The sequence below is a fragment of the Cavia porcellus genome, unplaced genomic scaffold (assembly GCF_034190915.1).
Source record: "Cavia porcellus strain 051 isolate PalLab524CR breed Dunkin Hartley unplaced genomic scaffold, mCavPor4.1 scaffold_17, whole genome shotgun sequence".
Lineage (NCBI taxonomy): Eukaryota > Metazoa > Chordata > Mammalia > Rodentia > Caviidae > Cavia > Cavia porcellus.
In genome coordinates this window covers 33,482,287-33,502,669 of record NW_026947500.1, presented here as the reverse complement: position 1 = coordinate 33,502,669, position 20,383 = coordinate 33,482,287, and the positions used below count along the sequence as shown (strand labels likewise).

At 41.8% G+C, this 20,383-nt stretch overlaps 1 protein-coding gene and 1 long non-coding RNA gene across 4 annotated transcripts in view; one reads left to right on the top strand and one right to left on the bottom strand.

Annotated features, from left to right (window-relative positions):
- The window catches only part of Slc1a2 (solute carrier family 1 member 2), a 156,487-nt gene that overhangs the window by 100,601 nt on the left and 35,503 nt on the right, over positions 1 to 20,383 (top strand). For all 3 annotated transcript variants that reach the window (XM_063227773.1, XM_003463856.5, XM_063227774.1), the window contains exons 3-7: positions 971 to 1,123; positions 2,899 to 3,149; positions 7,694 to 7,859; positions 12,463 to 12,589; positions 19,853 to 20,086. In XM_063227773.1, the coding sequence (XP_063083843.1) occupies positions 971 to 1,123; positions 2,899 to 3,149; positions 7,694 to 7,859; positions 12,463 to 12,589; positions 19,853 to 20,086 (931 nt within the window). The remainder of the gene's footprint in view (positions 1 to 970; positions 1,124 to 2,898; positions 3,150 to 7,693; positions 7,860 to 12,462; positions 12,590 to 19,852; positions 20,087 to 20,383) is intronic.
- Positions 573 to 19,861, bottom strand: LOC134470935 (uncharacterized). Its single transcript, XR_010040201.1, has 2 exons — positions 19,592 to 19,861; positions 573 to 761 (listed from the first exon to the last, which is right to left on the bottom strand). It is a non-coding gene; the product is annotated as an uncharacterized LOC134470935 (long non-coding RNA).

Sequence of the window (20,383 nt, the reverse complement as noted above, 5' to 3'; positions counted from 1 at the left end):
GGAACTTACCACACCTCAGTTCATGCAGTGATAGGAAACTACAGGCATGGTTGGGTATTCCAGGGGTTACCCTCCATGCACGCACAGCTCATTCATCACAGGACTTTGAAAAAGCTGGCCTGTGATTGTTGCTTATAGGAGAAATAAGGTTAGACTTATTTAGTCACATCACTCCCTCTGCATCCCTGGAATTATCTCTATAAAAACAGACCCTAGAAGTCCTCCCCTCCTTTACAGCCAGTATGATACAGCCTGACCTGTGGCCCCTGGCTGTGCTTTATGCTGGCCATTCCATTTTCAGAGATCTAAAGTCCTCCTTGTAGGATCTGCTAGTCTGTAGAAGAGAAAGTCTCCTGGCGGCATCACTGCTTCACTTGATTCTTCTAAAATTGCAGGTTTTTAAAGCTCCTCCTTGAGCTGCCATAAAATCATTAAGTCTAGGAATTGAGTAAAAGGACCTGGAAATCAAAGACAAATCTGGAGAGTAAGCCATGAGGAAATTATTGGCAGTCAAAGGAAATAGATGGATGGGGATTTGTAGTAGTTTGGTCAATCAAACATTTTATGTGACCTCCAGTTAAATGCATGACACATTTAATAGCCAAGCCATGTGGCCAGACCTGGGCTGGAGGAAACCACATCCAGCACTGTGAGTTGTTTCTGTGGAAAATCTCTGATGCTGCAATATCTTCAAGTCTGTTGGAGCCAAGTCCTCTTCCCTGCCCCACCTTCAGAAGGCTCGCTTTGATTTCCAGTGCTGCCTGTTAAAATAGTTGAAGCAAAAGTCCTTTTGCTAGTTGGCAACACAATTTTCCTTAACAAACATTTGTATTATAAATTTATTCATCATCAAACAAGACAGAAGCATGAGAAAGATCAGTTTCACCAAGAAGTCTGCAGGTCTATTCATTTGACTAGGGCAAAAAAAATAAATAAATTCATATTTTCTCCCTTTTCTCCTTCCTTATAGGTGTCATCCTGGGAGCAGTATGTGGTGGGCTTCTCCGCTTGGCCTCTCCCATCCACCCTGATGTGGTTATGTTAATAGCCTTCCCCGGGGACATACTCATGAGGATGCTAAAAATGCTCATCCTCCCTCTCATCATCTCCAGCTTAATCACAGGTAAGACCACCTCTCTGGAATCTCTCCAAAGAGAGTCATTGTTCTGTTCTGGCTTTCACGCTGACGGTGGAATCCCAATTTCACTAAGTGAGTGAATGTGATCATCTGTGACATGTCACTTCAAAGCTTTGCTTTTCCTGTCCATAAAATGTGGGTAATCAATCCCAAAAGAAAAAAAATGCTTGCCATCTGTTGGTTGGTCCATCGTTCTCCCTAACCACAAAAGATAAAAAGGAAACAGCCACATGTCAAAGTGACAGTTCTAGTGAGGTTAATTTTTAATGTATTCCTTCTCAATTTTCTAAAGCATGTTTTGTTCAGAAACTGATAAAGGTAACACATGGAAAATGACATTGTCTTTATTATTCTGTTGGACAAGGAGAGTGGTGCACATTAAAAATAAATGAAATGTTAGACATGAAAGCCCTTTGACTTTTTTTTTTTAGGACAAGAGTGCCACTAATATGTGGCATCATGCTTACTTATTTTGGCTAAAAGGATTAATTATATATTTAAGAGCATTTGCCCTCTTGCCATAGGTTTGTACTATAATTTCCTCCTTACCAAATAATATTGCTCCAACAAGGCATCATTTTCTTCCTTACCAATAATATTGCTCCCACAGTTGGTGTTTAGAGACTAGCTCTTGAGTTAAGGAGGGGAAGTTGGGCCTTGGGTCCATATTTGGGTCCCATTTGGCTGTGTGACCTTGAGAAGTTGCTCTCTAGACTGACTACCTTATGCAGAAAGTGAAGCTTCAATTGCTCCAAGAGATTCAGATACTTTTCTTGGTGGTTCTTTCTTGGTGGCCTAGTGACCAGAAAAGCTAGAATAGAGAGCTAGAACCAGAGAAGCTAGAACCAAGTGCTCAGGGGCTCAATAGGGTCCTGTCAATCGCCCCTAGATTGAGTGAAACTGTGTATGTGTTTGCCTCAAATGCTTCTGCCAAACTAGAGAAAATGATCTCCACACTTGTTGAAGAGATTGGATGTATACCAGGCTGGCCAGGAAACCTGACTTTCATTGGCTAGAAGTAGACCATATTTTGTAAAGAAGAAGTTGTATAGGAGTCAGTTTGAGAGAAGTTCCTATCAATGACCTCTCCCCCACAGCCAAGAGGATGGATCCCCAGAAAGAGGCTCAGTGTCTCTGTCTAGTAAAAGAAGGAACTGAAATCAGGAAGTGGACAAATTGAAAAAACAACTGGAAAAAAACCCACGAGGCTGGAGTTTTTGTGACTTGCTTGGAATTTCCTCTAGCTCCCTTGGTGTGAAGCACTACCATTGGCAGCTGCCTTTACGCATGAGTTTTCTGATCCTTGTACAAGGAAGGCTAGGAAATGAACATCATGCTTTGCCTCAGAGAGGTGAGAGAGCTGAGAAGTTCACTAACACTAATAAGTGTGGAAACTAGTGTGCACCAGCACTACTGTTTCACAAAAGAAAGGATGTCATGAGGTAAAGGACCTCATCTCACAATTAAAGCTGAAGTATCTTCAACTTTAAATTACTCTTGTAGACTAACAAAAATGTAGTGAGCAACCATGTGCAAATTCTGAGGCAGACAATTGCCAGCTCTCTCTAGTTCTCAAGAATCTTAAAAATGTCCATGAAAATAACATTGTAAATTGAAGAATTGGTCAAATATTTAGTACTAGATTTACTTAACCATGAATGCATTTGAGTCATAGGAAGTCAAGGGTTATAGATGTGGAGAAATGGGCTATTAGCAGATATGTAGTAGAGTTAACACTTCTGGATTTCTTTTCAACCCAGGGTTGTCAGGCTTGGATGCTAAAGCCAGTGGTCGCTTAGGAACAAGAGCCATGATATATTATATGTCCACGACTGTCATCGCTGCTGTGCTGGGAGTCATCCTGGTCTTGGCCATCCACCCTGGGAATCCCAAACTCAAGAAGCAACTGGGACCTGGGAAGAAGAATGATGAAGTCTCTAGTTTGGATGCCTTCTTGGATCTTATCCGAAATCTCTTCCCAGAAAACCTGGTGCAAGCCTGTTTCCAGCAGGTAACCTGAAGTTCTGGTGGTCTGTCTTCTCCAGTCACCTAAGTTATTGAAGTGGTAGCTTAGGCCATTCTGGGTAGCAATCTTCTTAATATTTAATTGTGTCTGTCTAGACCAGGGTTGGTATGACATGGTCTGGGATAGGCTCTTGGGAATGGAATCTTGTGGTAGTTTTTTAAAGTTTCACCTTTTTTCCTACTTTCCAAACATATTTTTGTTATGAGATCTGCTTTCTTCTTCCTCTTCCTTTTCTTTAAGTTTCTGTCTCTGAATAATCCAGAAGTACATTTTTATCCATCTTGCTCACAATCCTTTGAAATGCCCAGTAGTTCTCAATTTTATAGTGTAGCAAAACCACTTGTAGAATTTTAAAAAAAATATATATATATACATATATATACATATACATATATATATATATATATATATATAAAATCAGAAGCTATAATCTTCCAAAATGAATTTTTTAAAATTGTGGTTTGAATAATATGTGTGAACCTAAAAAGGCTAAAGAGTATAGAAGTACATAAAATAAAAAATTACAAGCTCTCACTGACTCTCCTAAGAGCTACTCATGTTGAGAATTTTGTTTCCTATTATACACCTTATTTACCACGTAGGCATATGTGTATGACCTCTAGAAAAACATTCAGCTCAAGCAGTACCACATCTTACATATCATGATGCTGCTTGCTTTTCTCATGTAGCAGTGCAAATGGGTCACTCTCTTTTCTGTGATCATGTAATATTCCTAGAAGTGGAAATGTCTTGGGAAAAAAAGCTTATGCTTAGAACTTGTAGAATGTAGAAAATGGTACCATAGACATCATTGGCAATGTGTACTCTATCAATGGCATGCATGATATGCATTTTTTAAATCTTGTGATTTTTAAAAACAGATGATTCTGTTGAACAGAACCACTGAGTCAGCTGCCCCACTTGCTGAGTAGCCTGTTTTCTGTCCCCAAAGCAAGCTTGCATAAGAACACACCTCAGTTCCCAGCAATCTAGCTAGAGCCTAAGTTAGACACAATGGGCCTTTTCTAGCCATTTCCAGGAAATCACAGAAAAAATGAATTTAAGAGAATAGTAACTTAGAGGAAAGTCCGTGTTCCCAGCTGCCCCTAAAATGCAGTTGCCAACTCCTGCAGAGTCCAGGTAGCTTTGGGGCAGAAGATGATCTCTGATTTCAAATGCCATTTTACAAAGAAATGATAAATACTGTCAGTTATGGATTTGCTCATTAACCTGATATGATTATTACACAGTGTATACAAGCATAATGAATAGTGTGTTGTACCCTAGAAATATGTTTAGTTCTTACAACAGTTAACAATAAAATAAAATGTCAAGGATAGATTTAAATGCCATTTCAGTGGTATGGAAATACGGACCTGTGTTGAAAGAAACCATTCTAAGCAGGGAGAGTAGGACCAGGAGTGCCTAGAAGTCAGTGGAGAAAGGAGCGCTGTAGACCCCTCGGTATCATGTGCTTGTTTTTTTCACCTATCAGGGTATGCTTTGGAGCGATAGACACAACTGACTGCCGAGTAGCTTCTTAACATTACAGAAAGCTCTCTGGAGCTGTAGCTCCCCGAGTGAATTAGGAGAAAACTGAGGTTGGGAGCCCTGGAAAATACAGATCTGAGTCTGCTGGCTTGGTCTGTTTATCTCAATCCAAACACCTAAAAGGCAGGAGCAAGAAGCCGCCAGATGCCACGGTTGCTTGGGTCTTAGAGTGAATTTTGGGATTGTTGGCCACATTGACACTTGGGGACCTCTCTCAAGCAGACAGTCTTTGCATATAGATTATTAGTGACCCATTGTAAGGATGAACCTCCACTCTGATTCCATCACTTCACAGGCAATAGTTACATGAGCATGGAGTCTTAGCCCCTCAGCTAAGCTCAGTCAAGGTCCCTCTGCATTCAGCCTGAGGACTGACAGTGTAGAATCAATCCTCTACACCAGGTAAAGGTGAGTATATATTGCTTAAGCATAACACAGAGGGTCTTAAGGAGGTCTTGAGGTGAGGAGGCCATCCTTAGTGTCATGGCATTCCCAAAATGGAGCATCCACAAGAAGTTACTTCCATGTCTACGACACACAATAGGAAATGACTTAAAATAGTCTCTCTTGACTGATGAGAGTTTTTTGACCAGAGTCAGAAACAGAGATCTAAAGAAGCTAAACTGTCCCCAGAATAGAGGCTGCCTCACTCGAGGCAGCAGGGTGTAGCTCTCCCACGTGAGGCCCCTCGGGTCTTGGAAAGCAGTGAAGCCTGTCACTTGCTGTGCAGAGCTGTGAAGTTTCCAAGAGAGTGACTGGCTGTAATGTGTAGCCTGACAGCATTAAATCAAGGCCAGCAACAGAAATCATATGGTATCTGTGAATTCTTCCGTGGAATTCAGTGATCAGTGTGCGTCCACCCAGCCAGTGCTTTCCAGTGCTTCTGACTGCCAGGCTCTCTGCTCAGCAGAAGATGCCACAAGAGATGACAGAGACAACTGCCCAGCTCCATGGTGCTTATCCACATTCCAGAGGCTCTCTCTTAGAGCCTGAAGCAAACCAGGTGAATGCATAAGAAGCTTAAAAACTGTGAGGGCTAGAGGCAGGATAAGCATGGGCTGAGTAGTGACTGAGGAAGATGTCTGAGCTGAAACAACAGATCAGAATGAATGAGGTCAGAGGAGAATTGAAGGAGAGCCTTTGAGCAGACTGACAGAGGTCAGAAAGTATTCAGTATGTTGAGACGAGAAGGGAGGTTGATTATGTGGAGAGTGAGTAATATTAAGTGAAGCAAAGAAAACCCAGCTCATGCCAAGGTCACAATTGCATTCTTAGTCTAATAGGGCTTCAGTCAGGGAAATGACAGTTTTGTTTTTTGAAAACTCAGTCTGGAAGCTATGGATTTAGATGGAATTATAGATGGAAGGTATACAAGAAGAAAGACGGGTCAGTAAGTTAGGAGGATTTGCAGATTTTAAGGTGAGGGATGATGGTGAGTAGGATGTGGCAGAGCTGGTACCCAGATGGAGTTGTGCAATCCAGACAGGCTCTGTGAATTCTGTGAATCTGAATTCTGTGAATCTGAATTCTGTGAATTCTATGAATCCAGAATTCAGGTGAGGACCAGGCCTGGGTTCCTGTGTTCCTCTCCTTTCAGTTTCAATGAAATCCCCTGGCCTATGCTGTTTGGAAGCCAGATTTTAGAGACAGACAATTCATTTTGAACCCCACTTTAGTAACTAACCAGCAATGTACTGGTTGAAAGCCACATTTAGATCCATGATCATTCCTCCAAATAATCTGAGCTTTGGCTTCTTTAGCATTCTCAGGCTAGGTGGCCAGCTTTCTTTCCCGGGAGCATTATTCTGCTATGCTTGTGACTTACTTCCATCCTGCCTGTTCTTTTGCACAGTTGACCCTGGCATCCCTTCTTACTTGCTTCAGTGCATGTGGCTAGGCTGGAACTGAGATGCCTTCCTCAGCCCCGAGAACACTGATCTCCATTTTCATCACCTTGGTCATCTGGTCAGTTTGGCACTGTGCCTGTTGGGCCCAGCTGCAGGAGGACCAGATCCACATAGTCTACCATACAGCTCAGGGAGTGGGAGGAACTTGACAGCAGTCAAGCCAGTGGAGGTGAAGTCCCAGCTCTACCAATAACTGTGACATCTGAAAAGTCACTTGACTTCTCCATGCATCCTCTTCTGTATCTATTCAGGGTTCAGCCATCTGCCACCTTGTACACGCCAGTCCTGACATTCTAGGATTCTATATACACTCTATTTTAATGCCTGGGATATAGTGGGTTTAGGGACTCGGATGTGAATTTTCACAGCATTCTGCCTGATACCTTTAAAAATAGAATCACTGCTATGGGTGTCAAGGAAGCACATGAGAGGTTCCTTGGAACCTGCAAGCTTAGAAAACATAGAACAAGGGTTGGTTGGTATAGCTGTCCAGAAGAGATGGGAATGTTCTGAATTTACACTTGGATCCAAAATACAAGCAAATGTTCCTGCCATGGTGGCTGGTACCAGTCACTCTTGGTGCCCAAGTGGGGATTCCCAGCAGAACCTGGCATTGGAAGGAGCCCAGACTGAGCACTGGCTGGTGATGACTGTCCAGCAGGCACAGAAGGTCACCTAGCCAGATCTCACAATTCTGAGGGACATCCAAGTTAGGCTTTTAATATTGTCCCTGAGGTACAATCATGAGAATGAAGAGGAAATGACACCCATTTTCCAGTTTTAAGCTTGTGTCTCATTCTATTAAATCACAATGCTTGTAGTACAGTACAAGTTGATTTTATAAATTCTGTAATTGCTTTAGGGTTAGGACATTTGCTTCCTACTATATGCATGTGATAAAACATCACTTTGTTAAGTGAACATATAACATATTCTCCAATTTCCATAAACTTCTTTGGGGCATTTCTTAATTATTTTCAACATGAAGTATTTAAGTAGCCAGGTTTTGTTGACCTTTTAGACTAAATTGCATCTTTATTATCATCTTCTTCTTTGTTTTTACTCCCTTAGATTCAAACGGTGACAAAGAAAGTCCTGGTGGCTCCTCAATCAGAGGAACCCAATGCCACCAGCACAGTCGTCTCCCTGTTGAACGACACTGTGACAGAGATCCCTGAGGAAACTAAGGTGGTTCTCAAGAAGGGCCTGGAGTTCAAGGACGGGATGAATGTCTTAGGTAGGCAAAGTAGTTGTCCTGGGCTCATTTTCCTAGGGGAGGAACCTCTGTCTCCTTGGTGATGATGGCCAACCTTTCCTGCTGCTCATTCGCCAACCGTGGGCTCCTCAGCCTCCCTTGCACCTTTCTGATAGCTCTGTTGTCCTCTAGGTGGCACAGGAGGCTCTCTCTGGGGAGCAGTTTGAAGGCCAAGGAAACTGAGAACCAAGCAGTTAAAAGAAGAGGGAGGAGAGATGGGCAGAAGACAGAGCCTTGGGGACCTGGTGGTTAGAGATCTGGGATAGGAAAGGAGGAAGGGGCTGACATCATGTGAACACATTCCTTGTCTCTCTGTATGGCCTTGGCCAAGGATCTTATGTAAATTCCCATGTTATTAAGTTACACATACATTTCTCTGTTTCTTTCATTTCCTAAGCATTTTTTTTGAGCTGTGCCCGTGCCCTTAGTACTGTGCTATGCATGGCATTGCTTGTTACCAGCTCTCACAGTCTGTAAACAAATGTAAAGCTACTCCTAATGTAAAGCATGGAAGTAAGGGCCAAAGGGGCTTTACAGATTAGCTTTCTGGGATTCCAAAAGCCCTTCCCTCGAGCCTGGTAACTTCTTAGCATTCCATCCAAGAGCTTCTCTAAAGCCAGACAGACTTGGGTTTGGAGCGCTGTGGGCCACTCCCTGATTATCTGACCTTGGGCAAATCACTTCACTTCTCTGAGCCTCAGTTGTGAAATGGAGCTGGGATTGGCGTCTGGTTTGTAGATTGTTGGGAGGATTAAATGAGATTGTGCAGGCAAAGCACAATAGTACCCGTCATGTGCTCTATTCAGATGAGCTATGATCCTTAGTAAAAGTGGGTGGTGAGCAGAGGAGCTCAATCGGAAAACAGCCCTGCAGGGCATGACATTTCTCCTCGTGAGTGGCTCTAGCTTGCTCAGTTTACTCACCACTTCCATTTTGGGGGTCCACTCTGCTCCAAAATCCATATCCACAGCTAGTATGGTATCCCCAAGCAAGAAAGAGGGACATTTGTCTGTAGAAGGGGAGAAATGGGAAATCTGGATTCCTAAGCAAGATCTTCCAAGCAAGAGTTCTAAGGACTCAGGTGAGAGTTGTTTAGAAACAGAGGTCTCAGTGGTCCTTTGTCATCTAGATCCATTTCTTTATCTCCTTTTTGGGTTGGCAGATAACATACAATTGCCCTGTTAAATTTAAATGTTAGTTAAACAACAAATAATTTGTAGTGCATTTACCAAATACTACAATAAGAAAATCGATCCATCGTGAATCTGCAATTGAGATTACAATCAGGTATCTTATCTGCTGTTCTAAATGTGGTAGCCCTTCTCCTTACCCACCTAGACTGCAGAGAGAAAGAGGCAGAAGGAGCAAGATTGTACCATCACGGAGAATGAGAAACAAATCTTTTTTGTTGGCCAGCGGGAAGTGGGTTGGGTAAGTGAAAGAGGCAGGGAGGAGATAAGCTCCCTGAGTTGCCAGGCAATGAAAGATCAGTAAACACTGTTGACAATCAGAAGAGAAAGTGGGAGAGTTTCTGTGGAACACAGTTTCAGCTGAACTTTGAAGGGAGTCTTTTTTGTTTGTGCTTTTGTAATACTGAGGCTGGAACCTATGGCCTTGCACTTGCTAGGGAAGCCCTCTACTGCTGAGCTGCACCCTAATCCTAGAGGGAGATTTTGCAGACATTGTCAGTACTCTGTCTCCCACTGTCCAGAGAACTATGACCCTTCCAGAACCTCCCAAGTGTTCTCTGTCTCTTCTGGAAGATCGTGAATGAAGACCCAGCCCTCTTTGTTACAGTATACCCCAAACTCTGAAAGAGGCTGGGATTAGGAGATAAAAGCCAAGACCTTGGGGTGGGTCTATCACATTCTGGTCATTTCAGTGGATTCTAGGAAATCACACGACCTTTGCCTGTGCTGGCGAGTTTCAACACAACTTGCTTCTCTTTCGACTCCAGTGACCAAGTGTAAGAGGGCTTTGTTCAAATGCAACACCCCAGTTGCAATGAGTGATTTCAGTTAGGCAATGTTTATGGAGGGAAATGACACGCTGAATGTGGGTATCTGTCCAAGTGCAGATCAAGGCTCTGGGTAGCCAAGGGAAGTTAGAATTCCTCAGAAACTTCCCATTTACCAAGCATGGTTGAAATAAGGTTCTTTCCATGGTCTTCCAAGGGTGGAGATGGTGGCCTTTTTTGTTTTGTTTTTCTGTCTTTCTGTTCTTTGGCTTTGGAAAGTCCCAAAGATTGAGCACCAAAGTAAAGGAAGGTATAGTTCTAGCACTGCCTACCACATCACTAGGGATCTATTTCTCTCCCCCAACACCCTCTAGAACCAGTTCTAGACACTAATCCCAATTGATTAAAACAACTCCACTTGCTCTTTAAAAAAAAAAAAAACTCTCTTTTGTACTCATAGATATGTCCAGGTTTGTTGACCCTGAGGGGAGCTTTCTCATATCAAATTCTTGGGATTTAAGGCCAACATCTTCTCTTAAATTTTTCAAATGGTATTAATGGAATGACATTAGGTATTCTCAGACATAAGAGTCAGATTTATTGAGTCAGATTATTTTTACCACGTACCTAGCAAACTGTTCTCCATGGATTTGTGTTCAGGAATAGCCTGAAACTGATTTAATATTGCAAAAGTTGTCTACTCTGACTGAGGTCTAATCTTCAGTAAGTCCTTGCTTTTCCTGAACCGATAGCTTGCTTGAGAAGTCACTTGTCAATGTCTCTCTGACTGAGAGCCAAGAAGGGAAATATTAAATACTAAGTCCATTTATTTTCAAGATGGAGTACAAGGGCTGATATTTTGTGTGTGTGCTAAAAAGAAGATCCTGCAATGGGCAATCAGTCTGGATTGATACATACTTGGTGCAGCGAGGTTAGCATTTTCAGTGATGAGGAAAGGGGTAACATTAGAGGTTTAGAGAGAAGGAATTCCTCTCTAAGATAATCAACTTATAATGCTACAATTTATCTGACATAGGTTGACTCCAGGGATAACTGGACATTGGATACAATATGAGGGGGACCAAGAATTAGACCTGCCAACCAGGGGTAAGATAGGTGTGGTAAAGAGAATGGAGGACGAGAAAAGAGAAGATGGCTCATGCTTCAAGGTCAGAGGAAACATCTAGTGGGCCAGTAAAGTCTAGCCCACTAGATAGCCAAGGGTACAGCAGTATTACTTTATAATCCATGTAAGTAGTCAGAATCAGGGCACCCAAATAGGGAATAATGGCTCAGGAGTAGGGAAGCCCATAGTAATTGTCAAACAGAAATCTAGACACTCTCCAGGCAGTAGTACTAGTAATATCAGTTGGTTACATAGTGAGCTCCAGTTTCTGGGTGGGTCAGAGGCAGATACTAAGGATGATGGTGGAAAGGACTGGCTTGGGTACTTGGGAAGTATCTTTTGGAGAGAGAAAAGCCAGGCCTCTTCTTGCAGGAACTGAACTAGCGGGCACATTCCCAGGACCTCAGGTGTGGGAGTTGAGGAAAAGCTAACATAGAAATAAGAAGAGTCAAGGTCATGTGTTGTACTTGGTCTAGAACCTCGTGCAGTTTGCTGCTGATTTCAAGGGCAGGGACTGAGCTCCTTCGATTGACCTGGGGTTACAGTTTACCCTGGAGTGGTGCAGAGCTTAACCATCATGTCAAGTGAAGGGAGAAGAGGGCTGGGGCCTAAGAAGGGGCAAAATCTGACAGTAAATCTTTATAACCCAGAGAGAGAAAGAGACAGACAGACAGACAGACAGACAGACAGACAGACAGACAGAGACAGACAGAGACAGAGACATAGAGACGAGACCGAAAGAGACACAGACAAACAGTGACAGACCGACAAAGACAGACAGAGACAGGAGCATTCTAACCACTTTGACTATGAAATGAATATGAATTATGGCAATTTTGAACATAAATAACAGGTTACATTTTTTAAAAACTAGATAAATTGAACTTTGCCAAACCGATTTTGAACTTCTTACTGTTTTCCACTTTGTTTTTCATCTCTGTTCCTCCTCCTTATGTTAGGTGTGCAGCAACAATAACTTTACATTTTGGAATTTTCAAGAACAAAACATACCTTCCAAGTATTAATTCACGCTCACTCCAAAATCACCCCAGCAAAGACTTTGTTGGCTAACGGGTCTCTGCTGTTCCAATTTTGGCTCCAAAGTTTATAGATATCCCCAAGTCCTAACAAGCCTTCCTTTGTTAATCTGTGTAATAAAGGAATCTGCTTACATGCATTTTCACAAAATTTCATCAGTGAGACAATAAAGAAGAGAGCGCCTTTTAGTTTGGAATGAAATTGAATGAATTTCTTCAAGGAACTACAGGTACACTTGCAGTTTAACCTGGTCATGTAAAAAATGTTACGGAAAGTCACAGTTATCCGAGGAGAAAATACTTACAGTGTGAAATATAACACTTCTGTCTTTTAGTTCCTATCTAATTTATAGGCTCACTAGCAGTGACCTATGAACTGCTCGATGTGCGAAGCATGACAAAGAATCAAGAAAAGAAAACATGCTTTATAATTTGTCCTTCTGTGTGATGTGATTCAACCTCCAGGTCTGATAGGGTTTTTCATTGCCTTTGGCATTGCGATGGGGAAGATGGGTGAGCAAGCCAAACTGATGGTGGAATTCTTCAACATCCTGAATGAAATCGTAATGAAGTTAGTGATCATGATCATGTGGTAAGTGCTTTTGTTCTTACTTCATTATAATGGGGATGAGAAGAACTTGGGGTCCCCGAAGGATACTGGAGTCCTCTCAGCAGGAAAGAGTGGGTGTGGAGTGTCAAATAGCTCTCCAGAAAAAATTCGAGAAAGAGGTGGAGATCCCCTTTGTTCAGCTTCCCATACAGCAGGTGTTAGCAAGTGATGACCATTAGGCCATGTCTGTGATGACACAATTTGGTGAGTTGAGAATTGGTTTTGTTTTTGTACACATCTGTGTCAGTGCAGGCTGCTACGATAAAGCACTATAAATTGAGTGATCTGTACAGAGCGGAATTTGTTTCTCATAGTTCTGAAGCTTGGGTGTCTGAGATGTGGTGCTAATGTGATCAGGTTCTGCTGAGGGGCCTCTTCTGGGCTATGGATGACCCACTTTTCTTAGTACCCTTATACGGTAGAAAAAGAACAAGACAAATATCTGGAGTCTTAAGTAAGAGCATTGTTTTAGTCTGTTTCAGCTGTTATAGCAAATGCCATAAGTAAATCATAAATAAAAGAAATGTATTGCTTACAGTTCCAGAGGCTAGGAAATCTAAAATCAGCTTCCCAGGCTGATTGGTAGACTTCTGAATATAGTGGTACCCCGGTTCACAAACTTAATTCTTTCCTTGATTCTATTTGCAAACCACATTGGATGAGAACCGACTCAAATTCAGTGGTTTAGGTTCATTGTGGGCCTGATGGGGAAATTTGACTCAGTCCTTATCTAATTTAGTTTGTGGCCAGAATTGTGGAGAAAATTGAGTTTGTGAAATGAGGCACCACTGTATTTTGTGTGTGAAGATTTCAGATGACATTGTAATGCTGTTCAAAATATCCTTTAAGTCCTTCAGATCCATACAAGACGGCTGAGAGTTTAATGAATAAAGATGTCTAAAGTACAATGTCTTTTAATCATTAGCAGTTGCCCTTGTTTCCGAGAATTTCTCATAGAAGGTACATTCCTGCTATGAAGATGTAGTTCATATTTCTGAATATGACACTAACGATATGCCTAATGTGTGCAAATATTTTCTTCCATCCACGCCTATATTGTTTCTTACTGAGCCAACTGTTAGGCAAGATAATCGTCCAGAAATGTGATGAGTCTGTGGGATAACATATAGCCTCCCTTCTCCCCAAGTGGGGAGGGTGGTTGGATTAAGAATTTCCCATGCTCTGGAACCAAAACTCTGAAGGTGCAGCCTCATCTCCTGGGGGATGAAGTGATATTGTGAAGCAGACATGAGGCCTAGGGACTGATTCCTGACAGCTGTTGGGTTACCTCACCCTGGCAAACCGTCAGGAGCATGTTACATGACAGGAGGTGTCAATTCTATATATTACTCTCATTCCTTAACAATGATGTGCATGATGTTCCATTAAAAAAGCCAACCACTCTTTAACTGAAAGCTCAAAGCTAAAATAATCAGAGGGTTTTTTGTATTCTTTTGTATGTAGCAGTAAGACTAGCAGTGATAGTAAAGTTTAATAGCAAGAAGATGTTATTAAATTGTGGCCTAGAACTATTAAATTTTGATATATATTCAGCACTGTTCCTATTACTGTAAGTGTATTAGCCCGCTTATTATTGAGGAAATGTTATTATTAAAGCATATCTAAAATTTACCAAATTTCTGTTATATGCTTAATATTACCCAAAATACTTTATAGGTGTTAAATCACTTTTTCTCTGTAATATTATCTAACAAAAATAGGCACTTTTGTTAGCCCATTTTCCAAATGAGAGAGCACAGAGGTTGACTTGCCCGGTGCTGTGAGCTATGCAGAAGTGGTACCTAATTTCCAATTGGGCAGGATCCAACATCCTCTTGTAACAAGCTGTATGACCTTAGGCAAAGCATCCGGATCCTTAAGATGAGATAGTTGTAGAATCTCGTGTTGCTGTGAGAAGCAGCTTAGATTGTGAATCACAGTCATGGAACGTTTTCTTTGTATCGGGAACTCTTTTGGCACTTTTGTTGAGTCGGCTTTGCTATGGTCGCCTTGTTAGTATCATCATCATCAGCTTAATCCACATTCTCTGCATCTCTATGCTTGTGAACTTCTTTAAGAAGCCTGAAAAACCCTTAATTTTGGAGTGGTTTTCATATCCTCATTTTTTTTCAAAGTTCTTTTTAACTTTTATGTTTTGGAATCTGAACAACTTAAATAGAAAGTAAAACTTTTCATAGTCTTCCACTATAAAAACATAAAGAATAAAATCTTTGCCCCTACTTCTAAATACTATTGCCAGTTTATCAGCCCGCCCAACTCTCAATCCACACTGGCAAAGCAGACATTGTCATGTAGGGACACTGGTCATCATCAAGAGCGAGAAAGAGCTTCTGGCTAACCTGACTCAGTAGGAGTCCAGCTGGAGACCGGCCACTGTGAGCAAACATCATCTGGTGGGTGGCCCAGGATGAGGAACCTGATCAGATATGGGTGGTAATCAGACTGAGGCTGGGGATTCTTGCTTAACTGACTCAGCAGGGTTCTTTGCTAAAACTGGTTTTGATAAGGAAGTGTGCAGATGGGCCCAAAGGTTGAGAGATCTGACCACAGCTTGGTCAAACAAAGAATCTTCATCACCTCAGCTATTCTTTCAATAGCTGTGCCAATAATGATTTTAGTCGCTGGTTATATAATGATGAGTTAGACAGCGGGTTCCTGCCTTCATGGAACTTATATTCTAATGAAAAGTGAGAGGGAAAAGTAAAAGGAAGCTTTTATGGCTTAATTGTGTAGAATCCCCCTCAAAGACTCACGTATTATGGGCTTGATCCCAAGGCAGCTGTGGTCAGAAGTAGGGCCTTGAGGGGTGATTGGCTCATGACAGCTTTAACTTCATCATGTAAATTAAGCCACAGATGAGAGCATCATGTGATGGGTATTATTGGGAGGTGATGGAAACAGGCCCAGTAAAGGGACTGGATCACAGGGACTTGACTGTGGGGCCTCTTATCTGCTCCCTGGTCCTTTCTCTCTAATCCTTTCCCTTTCTCTCTCTGTCCCTGAATGCCATGAGATGAACAGCCACATCCTCCTGCCATAATGTTTCTGCCTCAGATCCTCCTTCTCCAAACATGACCCGAAACCATGAGCCAAAAGAAACCTGTCCTCCCAGAGGACTTCAGATAGCTCTAAATGCTGCAGAGATGATAAAGCAAGGCTGTGAGACAGAGTCATGGAGGGTGGCCAGGGGATTTGATGGCAGTGGGACAGACAAGACTGTGTGGGAAGGTGACAGCAGGAAGACCTGAAGAGTGGGCAGCAGGCAGCTTGGGGAAGAACTGAAGGGAGAACATTCTCTGGGGAAAAGAGGCAAAGTGAGAGCTTTCTGAGGATCATAGTGAAGGGCTGGTTAACCTGAGTCTGGCTGGTTGGAGAGATAATAGGCAGGAGGCAGAATCCTGAGGACCCTGCACACCACCTGATAGGTGGAGGTTTAATTGCAACATGGAGTTTAATTGCAACCTAAAGGTCACAGGCATGCAAGCTGTGTGAATTGATTTTCACTCTATTTTGGTAAAAGCTCATGTCTGTATTATACTGGGTAGCTACACTGGGTAGCTACATGGATCAGGAAAAATGGAGGTCAGGTTAGCTCTTGAACCTGAACGTAGACAGTGCCTTTAGACAACTCTTAGGATGTGTGTCTAACTCTTTATTGATGATTTCTTCCACTTCTGAGTTTCTTATGGGATCCATCCCAGATTGGCAAACTTGGCATTGCTGTTGGAAACAATGGGAACCCCAGTGGCTTTAGGGCATGACTGAGAACACTTGATCCCATGTGTCTGTCTTACCATCTTGTCCCAAAGCTTAACCCTTAACCTCAAAGGTCTTGAGGAAATTGGAATTAAACTAAATGGTTTCTAATAGCTAATCTGCATTTCATCATTTTTAGATAAGATTTTTTTGTTCCTTGGAATATTGGTTTCCAAGTACATCAGATTACCTGAGAGCACATTTGAAATAGAAGAGCTCTAAGGCCAACCCTAGGTGGTGGCCCAGGGAAGACACACTGCTAACAGCTAGCCGGGGTGATTCTAATTCATTTGGTCCATGAGTAAAGACACCTGGATTGAGTTCAGGGTATGGTGAGTGCTGTAGATGACTTTGCAGAATAAAGAATACTCCTGGTGGAGGTGGGGAAGCACATCAGTGAAATCCTTAGGCTGACGGGAGCTGAGGTTCAAGGTGAGTGGAGGCCAGAATGGATGATATAAGGCATGAAACAGATAGGGATAGGCCAGTCATGGATGAATGATGGCCTTGAAAACTGTGTGAGTGAGAATATGACCATCGAAAGGCAGCATAGAAGCCATTCTCTCCTCCTAGCTTAATCAGTGGTCATCTCTTAGAAACTTAGTCGCAGGTAGATCAATTCCTGGGAATCGTTTGATCTTAGTATTTATTGTCAGTGCATCCTTGAGCCTCAATGCATTTTGACTTGTGGCTTTCTTTGTTTCATTTCAGGAATTGTAGATGTTGAGCATTTGCCCTTTCTTTTCCAGTATTATTTGCGGTGAGATAATTCTTTGATATGGAAGCCCAGGAAATCCAAAGCCCCAGCTTCTGAGTAGAGACTTATTTCTTATTTTCAAAACAGTTACAGGGAACTAATGGCTCTAAAACAGTATCAGAGAAATGAAAGCTCTTTCCTTGTTGTAGTTAATGCTTACCCTAGTCCTGGAGACCAAGGTGTTTGACTTAACACAGGCTATTGCATTCAATATTTATTAACCCCAGACTTCACTTTCTGGCCTTGGAATAACACTCCATTTACAGTGGAAGTTCATGCTTTTCCCAGCAAGCTGCGTGCTCGGAAGGTAAACTCTTGCCTCTGTCTAGTCCATTTGGCTTAGGCTCAAATGCATTCTCCAGAATAGCCAGTCTCCTTGGCATAGAGCCTTGTAAACATTTTCTCTCCATTCTGTAAATGTATTGACCCAGAAAAGGAGGAAAATTAAATGGCACCCAAAACAGCATTGTATCTGTGTTTTTCTAGACATCTTTAAAGGGTGATTGGTATTTGGGCAAAAATTGATCTCTTTGGTTTATGAAGATAAATGCTTTCTAGCTTTACTGAAAGGGACATTGTACTCAGTGGTTTGCAATCTCAGGAACAAACTGTTGGCCCCTGAGTCAATTCTATTGATTTTTGAGAGGTTGTGTCATCTATGGAGATACCAAGAAAATGTAAAATGCTGGGGGAGACGAGAGTTTAATGACATTTCAGAAGGTCTGTTTTAAGCTCTCTAATGTTTAAGGAAGCAGTCTTCAAGCAGAGCCAACCTGCACCCCTAAGAGACAAGTGACATTTGGGCTCCATGCTCATCAGGAAAGAGTACCTATGCTAATGAAATAATTTGTCACTGTCAGTTACAAATCAGTTCTTTTAGGGTAAGGTTCCTCTGGAGAGATTACCTTGTTCCTAAAGCTGTCTGCCATTGGGCAGCTCATTAACTCAGACTAGACTCATTCAGCGTGACAATAAGAGGCCATGAATGAGATCTTTGTGTGAAAATAGAACCTATCCAGAATCATTTTGTCAGGAGTCAGAGAGCTAATGATATTGATAGGAACAGGGAGGAATTTTTTTTAACACTGTGCATGTGCACATGTTCAAAAGTTTAATCCTCATAGCAATGTGGTGAGGGTAAGGTCAGCCTCTCCAAGACTTGATGTGCATGTCTGTAAAATGGGAATAAGCCACTGAGCCAGGATTAAGCTGTAAGTGGCTGGGAAAACTTAAAGTCTCCTGTAGTGGTATGAATGGCTTTCAACTGCTCCTCACAGCTGAACCAGGAATAATTGGGAAAAAAAAGTATTTAGATAATATTTCTTTCTTTCTTGACTCTCTTACCCCTGAAGCCTTATCTAAGAAATTTATTTTCTCCATTGTCTTTCTTACAGGTGTATTTATAATTTTTTTTTGTCTTTTTTCTTTTTATCGGTACCAGGGATCGAACTCACGACTGCCTGCTTGCAAGCAGGCGCTTATGCCACTGAGCTAAATCCCCAGGCCCTATTTATAATTTTTTAATAAGGTAGCAATCTGCTCCCAAATATTTCTGTTTTAGTCTGTAACTGTCACAGTGTAAACAAATTCAGGCCCCAGCAAAATTCCTTGGGTTAAAAAAAAAAAAAAAAAGATGTGGCCAGAATTGCAGAGTAAACTCAAGGTGAGAGAGGAAAACAGTTAGCTTTCCCAAGAGTGGAAGCCAACGTTGTTTCCTGCTCTCTATAAAATAAAGATAATATAGAAACATAAAATAATTTTATATGGTATAAATTGTCATATCATAACTTGTCTCCTTATCTACAAAGAGCCATGATTGCTCACTAAAGGGAAAGGGTTTGGCTTGCTTGTAGAGGAAAATCCCCCAGCTGTGGAGTTTCACAAACCTATGCTTGTTCTCTTACTTCCTGCTTTCAAGGCCTTAGGTTGATGAGTCAGCTTTTCCAAAGTATAGTTTTCATTTTCCAAATAAAAATAAGGGTGCCTAGATTTTAGGGTTGCGGTGAGAAGTAAGTGAAGCTGAGTGTGGGGCTCTCCCACGTTACAGTGCAATGAATGGTGGCCCACACGACTGTTAATGTGCTGCAAAAATACTTTCAGGCTTAAAAAGCCATAAAGCTGCATTTCTCTAAATGCACTCTTTGGCTCAGATGGTTTTCTTGTTTTGGCAACTTGCTTTCTCTTTCTCTCTTTCCCTCTCCCTCTCTCATTTTAATATATCCTCTGCCTTCTAAGGGACAAACGGTGCAAATTTACATACCACACTTTATAAATTTCCAAAAAGCTCCAGAAATTATTCCCAAATTTCTAAGAAGGAGCCGAAGAACACAGAAATCAAACAAGAGTCGCAGACACATAGCCCATCTCTCTCAACTTTTAACCTGTTGGCTACCTGCAAGATGATAAAGCTAAAAGATGGTAAACTGTGTCTCTTTTGTCCTAAAACTCACCTGAAAAAACAAAGTTGGCCTTTGGACTTTTCGTCAGAACTGGCGTCATAGATCCATAAAACAGGCTTCCGTTAAAGCAGTTAGCTTGAAGTAAAAAATAACATCTGTCGAATCTCATGATCCTTTCTCAGCAAAACTCACTTTATGCAGAAAATGAAGGGTTCCCTACAGGGTGCAGTGCCTCAAAGAGCTCAGGTTTAAGTTCCGAATCCCGTAATGATCCCTTCAATACTGGTTTTCTTTTTCTTTTGTGTTTTTCAGGTACTCTCCCCTGGGTATCGCTTGCCTCATCTGTGGGAAGATCATTGCAATCAAGGACTTAGAAGTGGTCGCTAGGCAACTGGGGATGTACATGATAACAGTGATCGTGGGTCTCATCATCCACGGGGGCATCTTTCTCCCTTTAATTTACTTCGTAGTGACCAGGAAAAACCCTTTCTCCTTTTTTGCTGGCATTTTCCAAGCTTGGATTACTGCCCTGGGCACTGCTTCCAGGTAGAGAGTACAAAAGAAATCACCCTTTTCCCTGCATGCTCTTTTGCTGTTCAAAATTTTCCTATCACAATGTTCAGCGAGAACACTCTTCACACATTATTAAAATCTTATTGAAAAGGTGAATCTTTTGGCTTCTTCTAGGAACTTCTGAATCTAGTAATGAGCATTTTTGCTGGTATGCAACTGTGTTGGAAATATGATCTTATATCACGTTTTTCAATGAATGCATGCTATTAATTTGCATGTTTAACTTACTACATAACTATTAATTTAGTTTAGCTTTAAATTTTTTTCCAG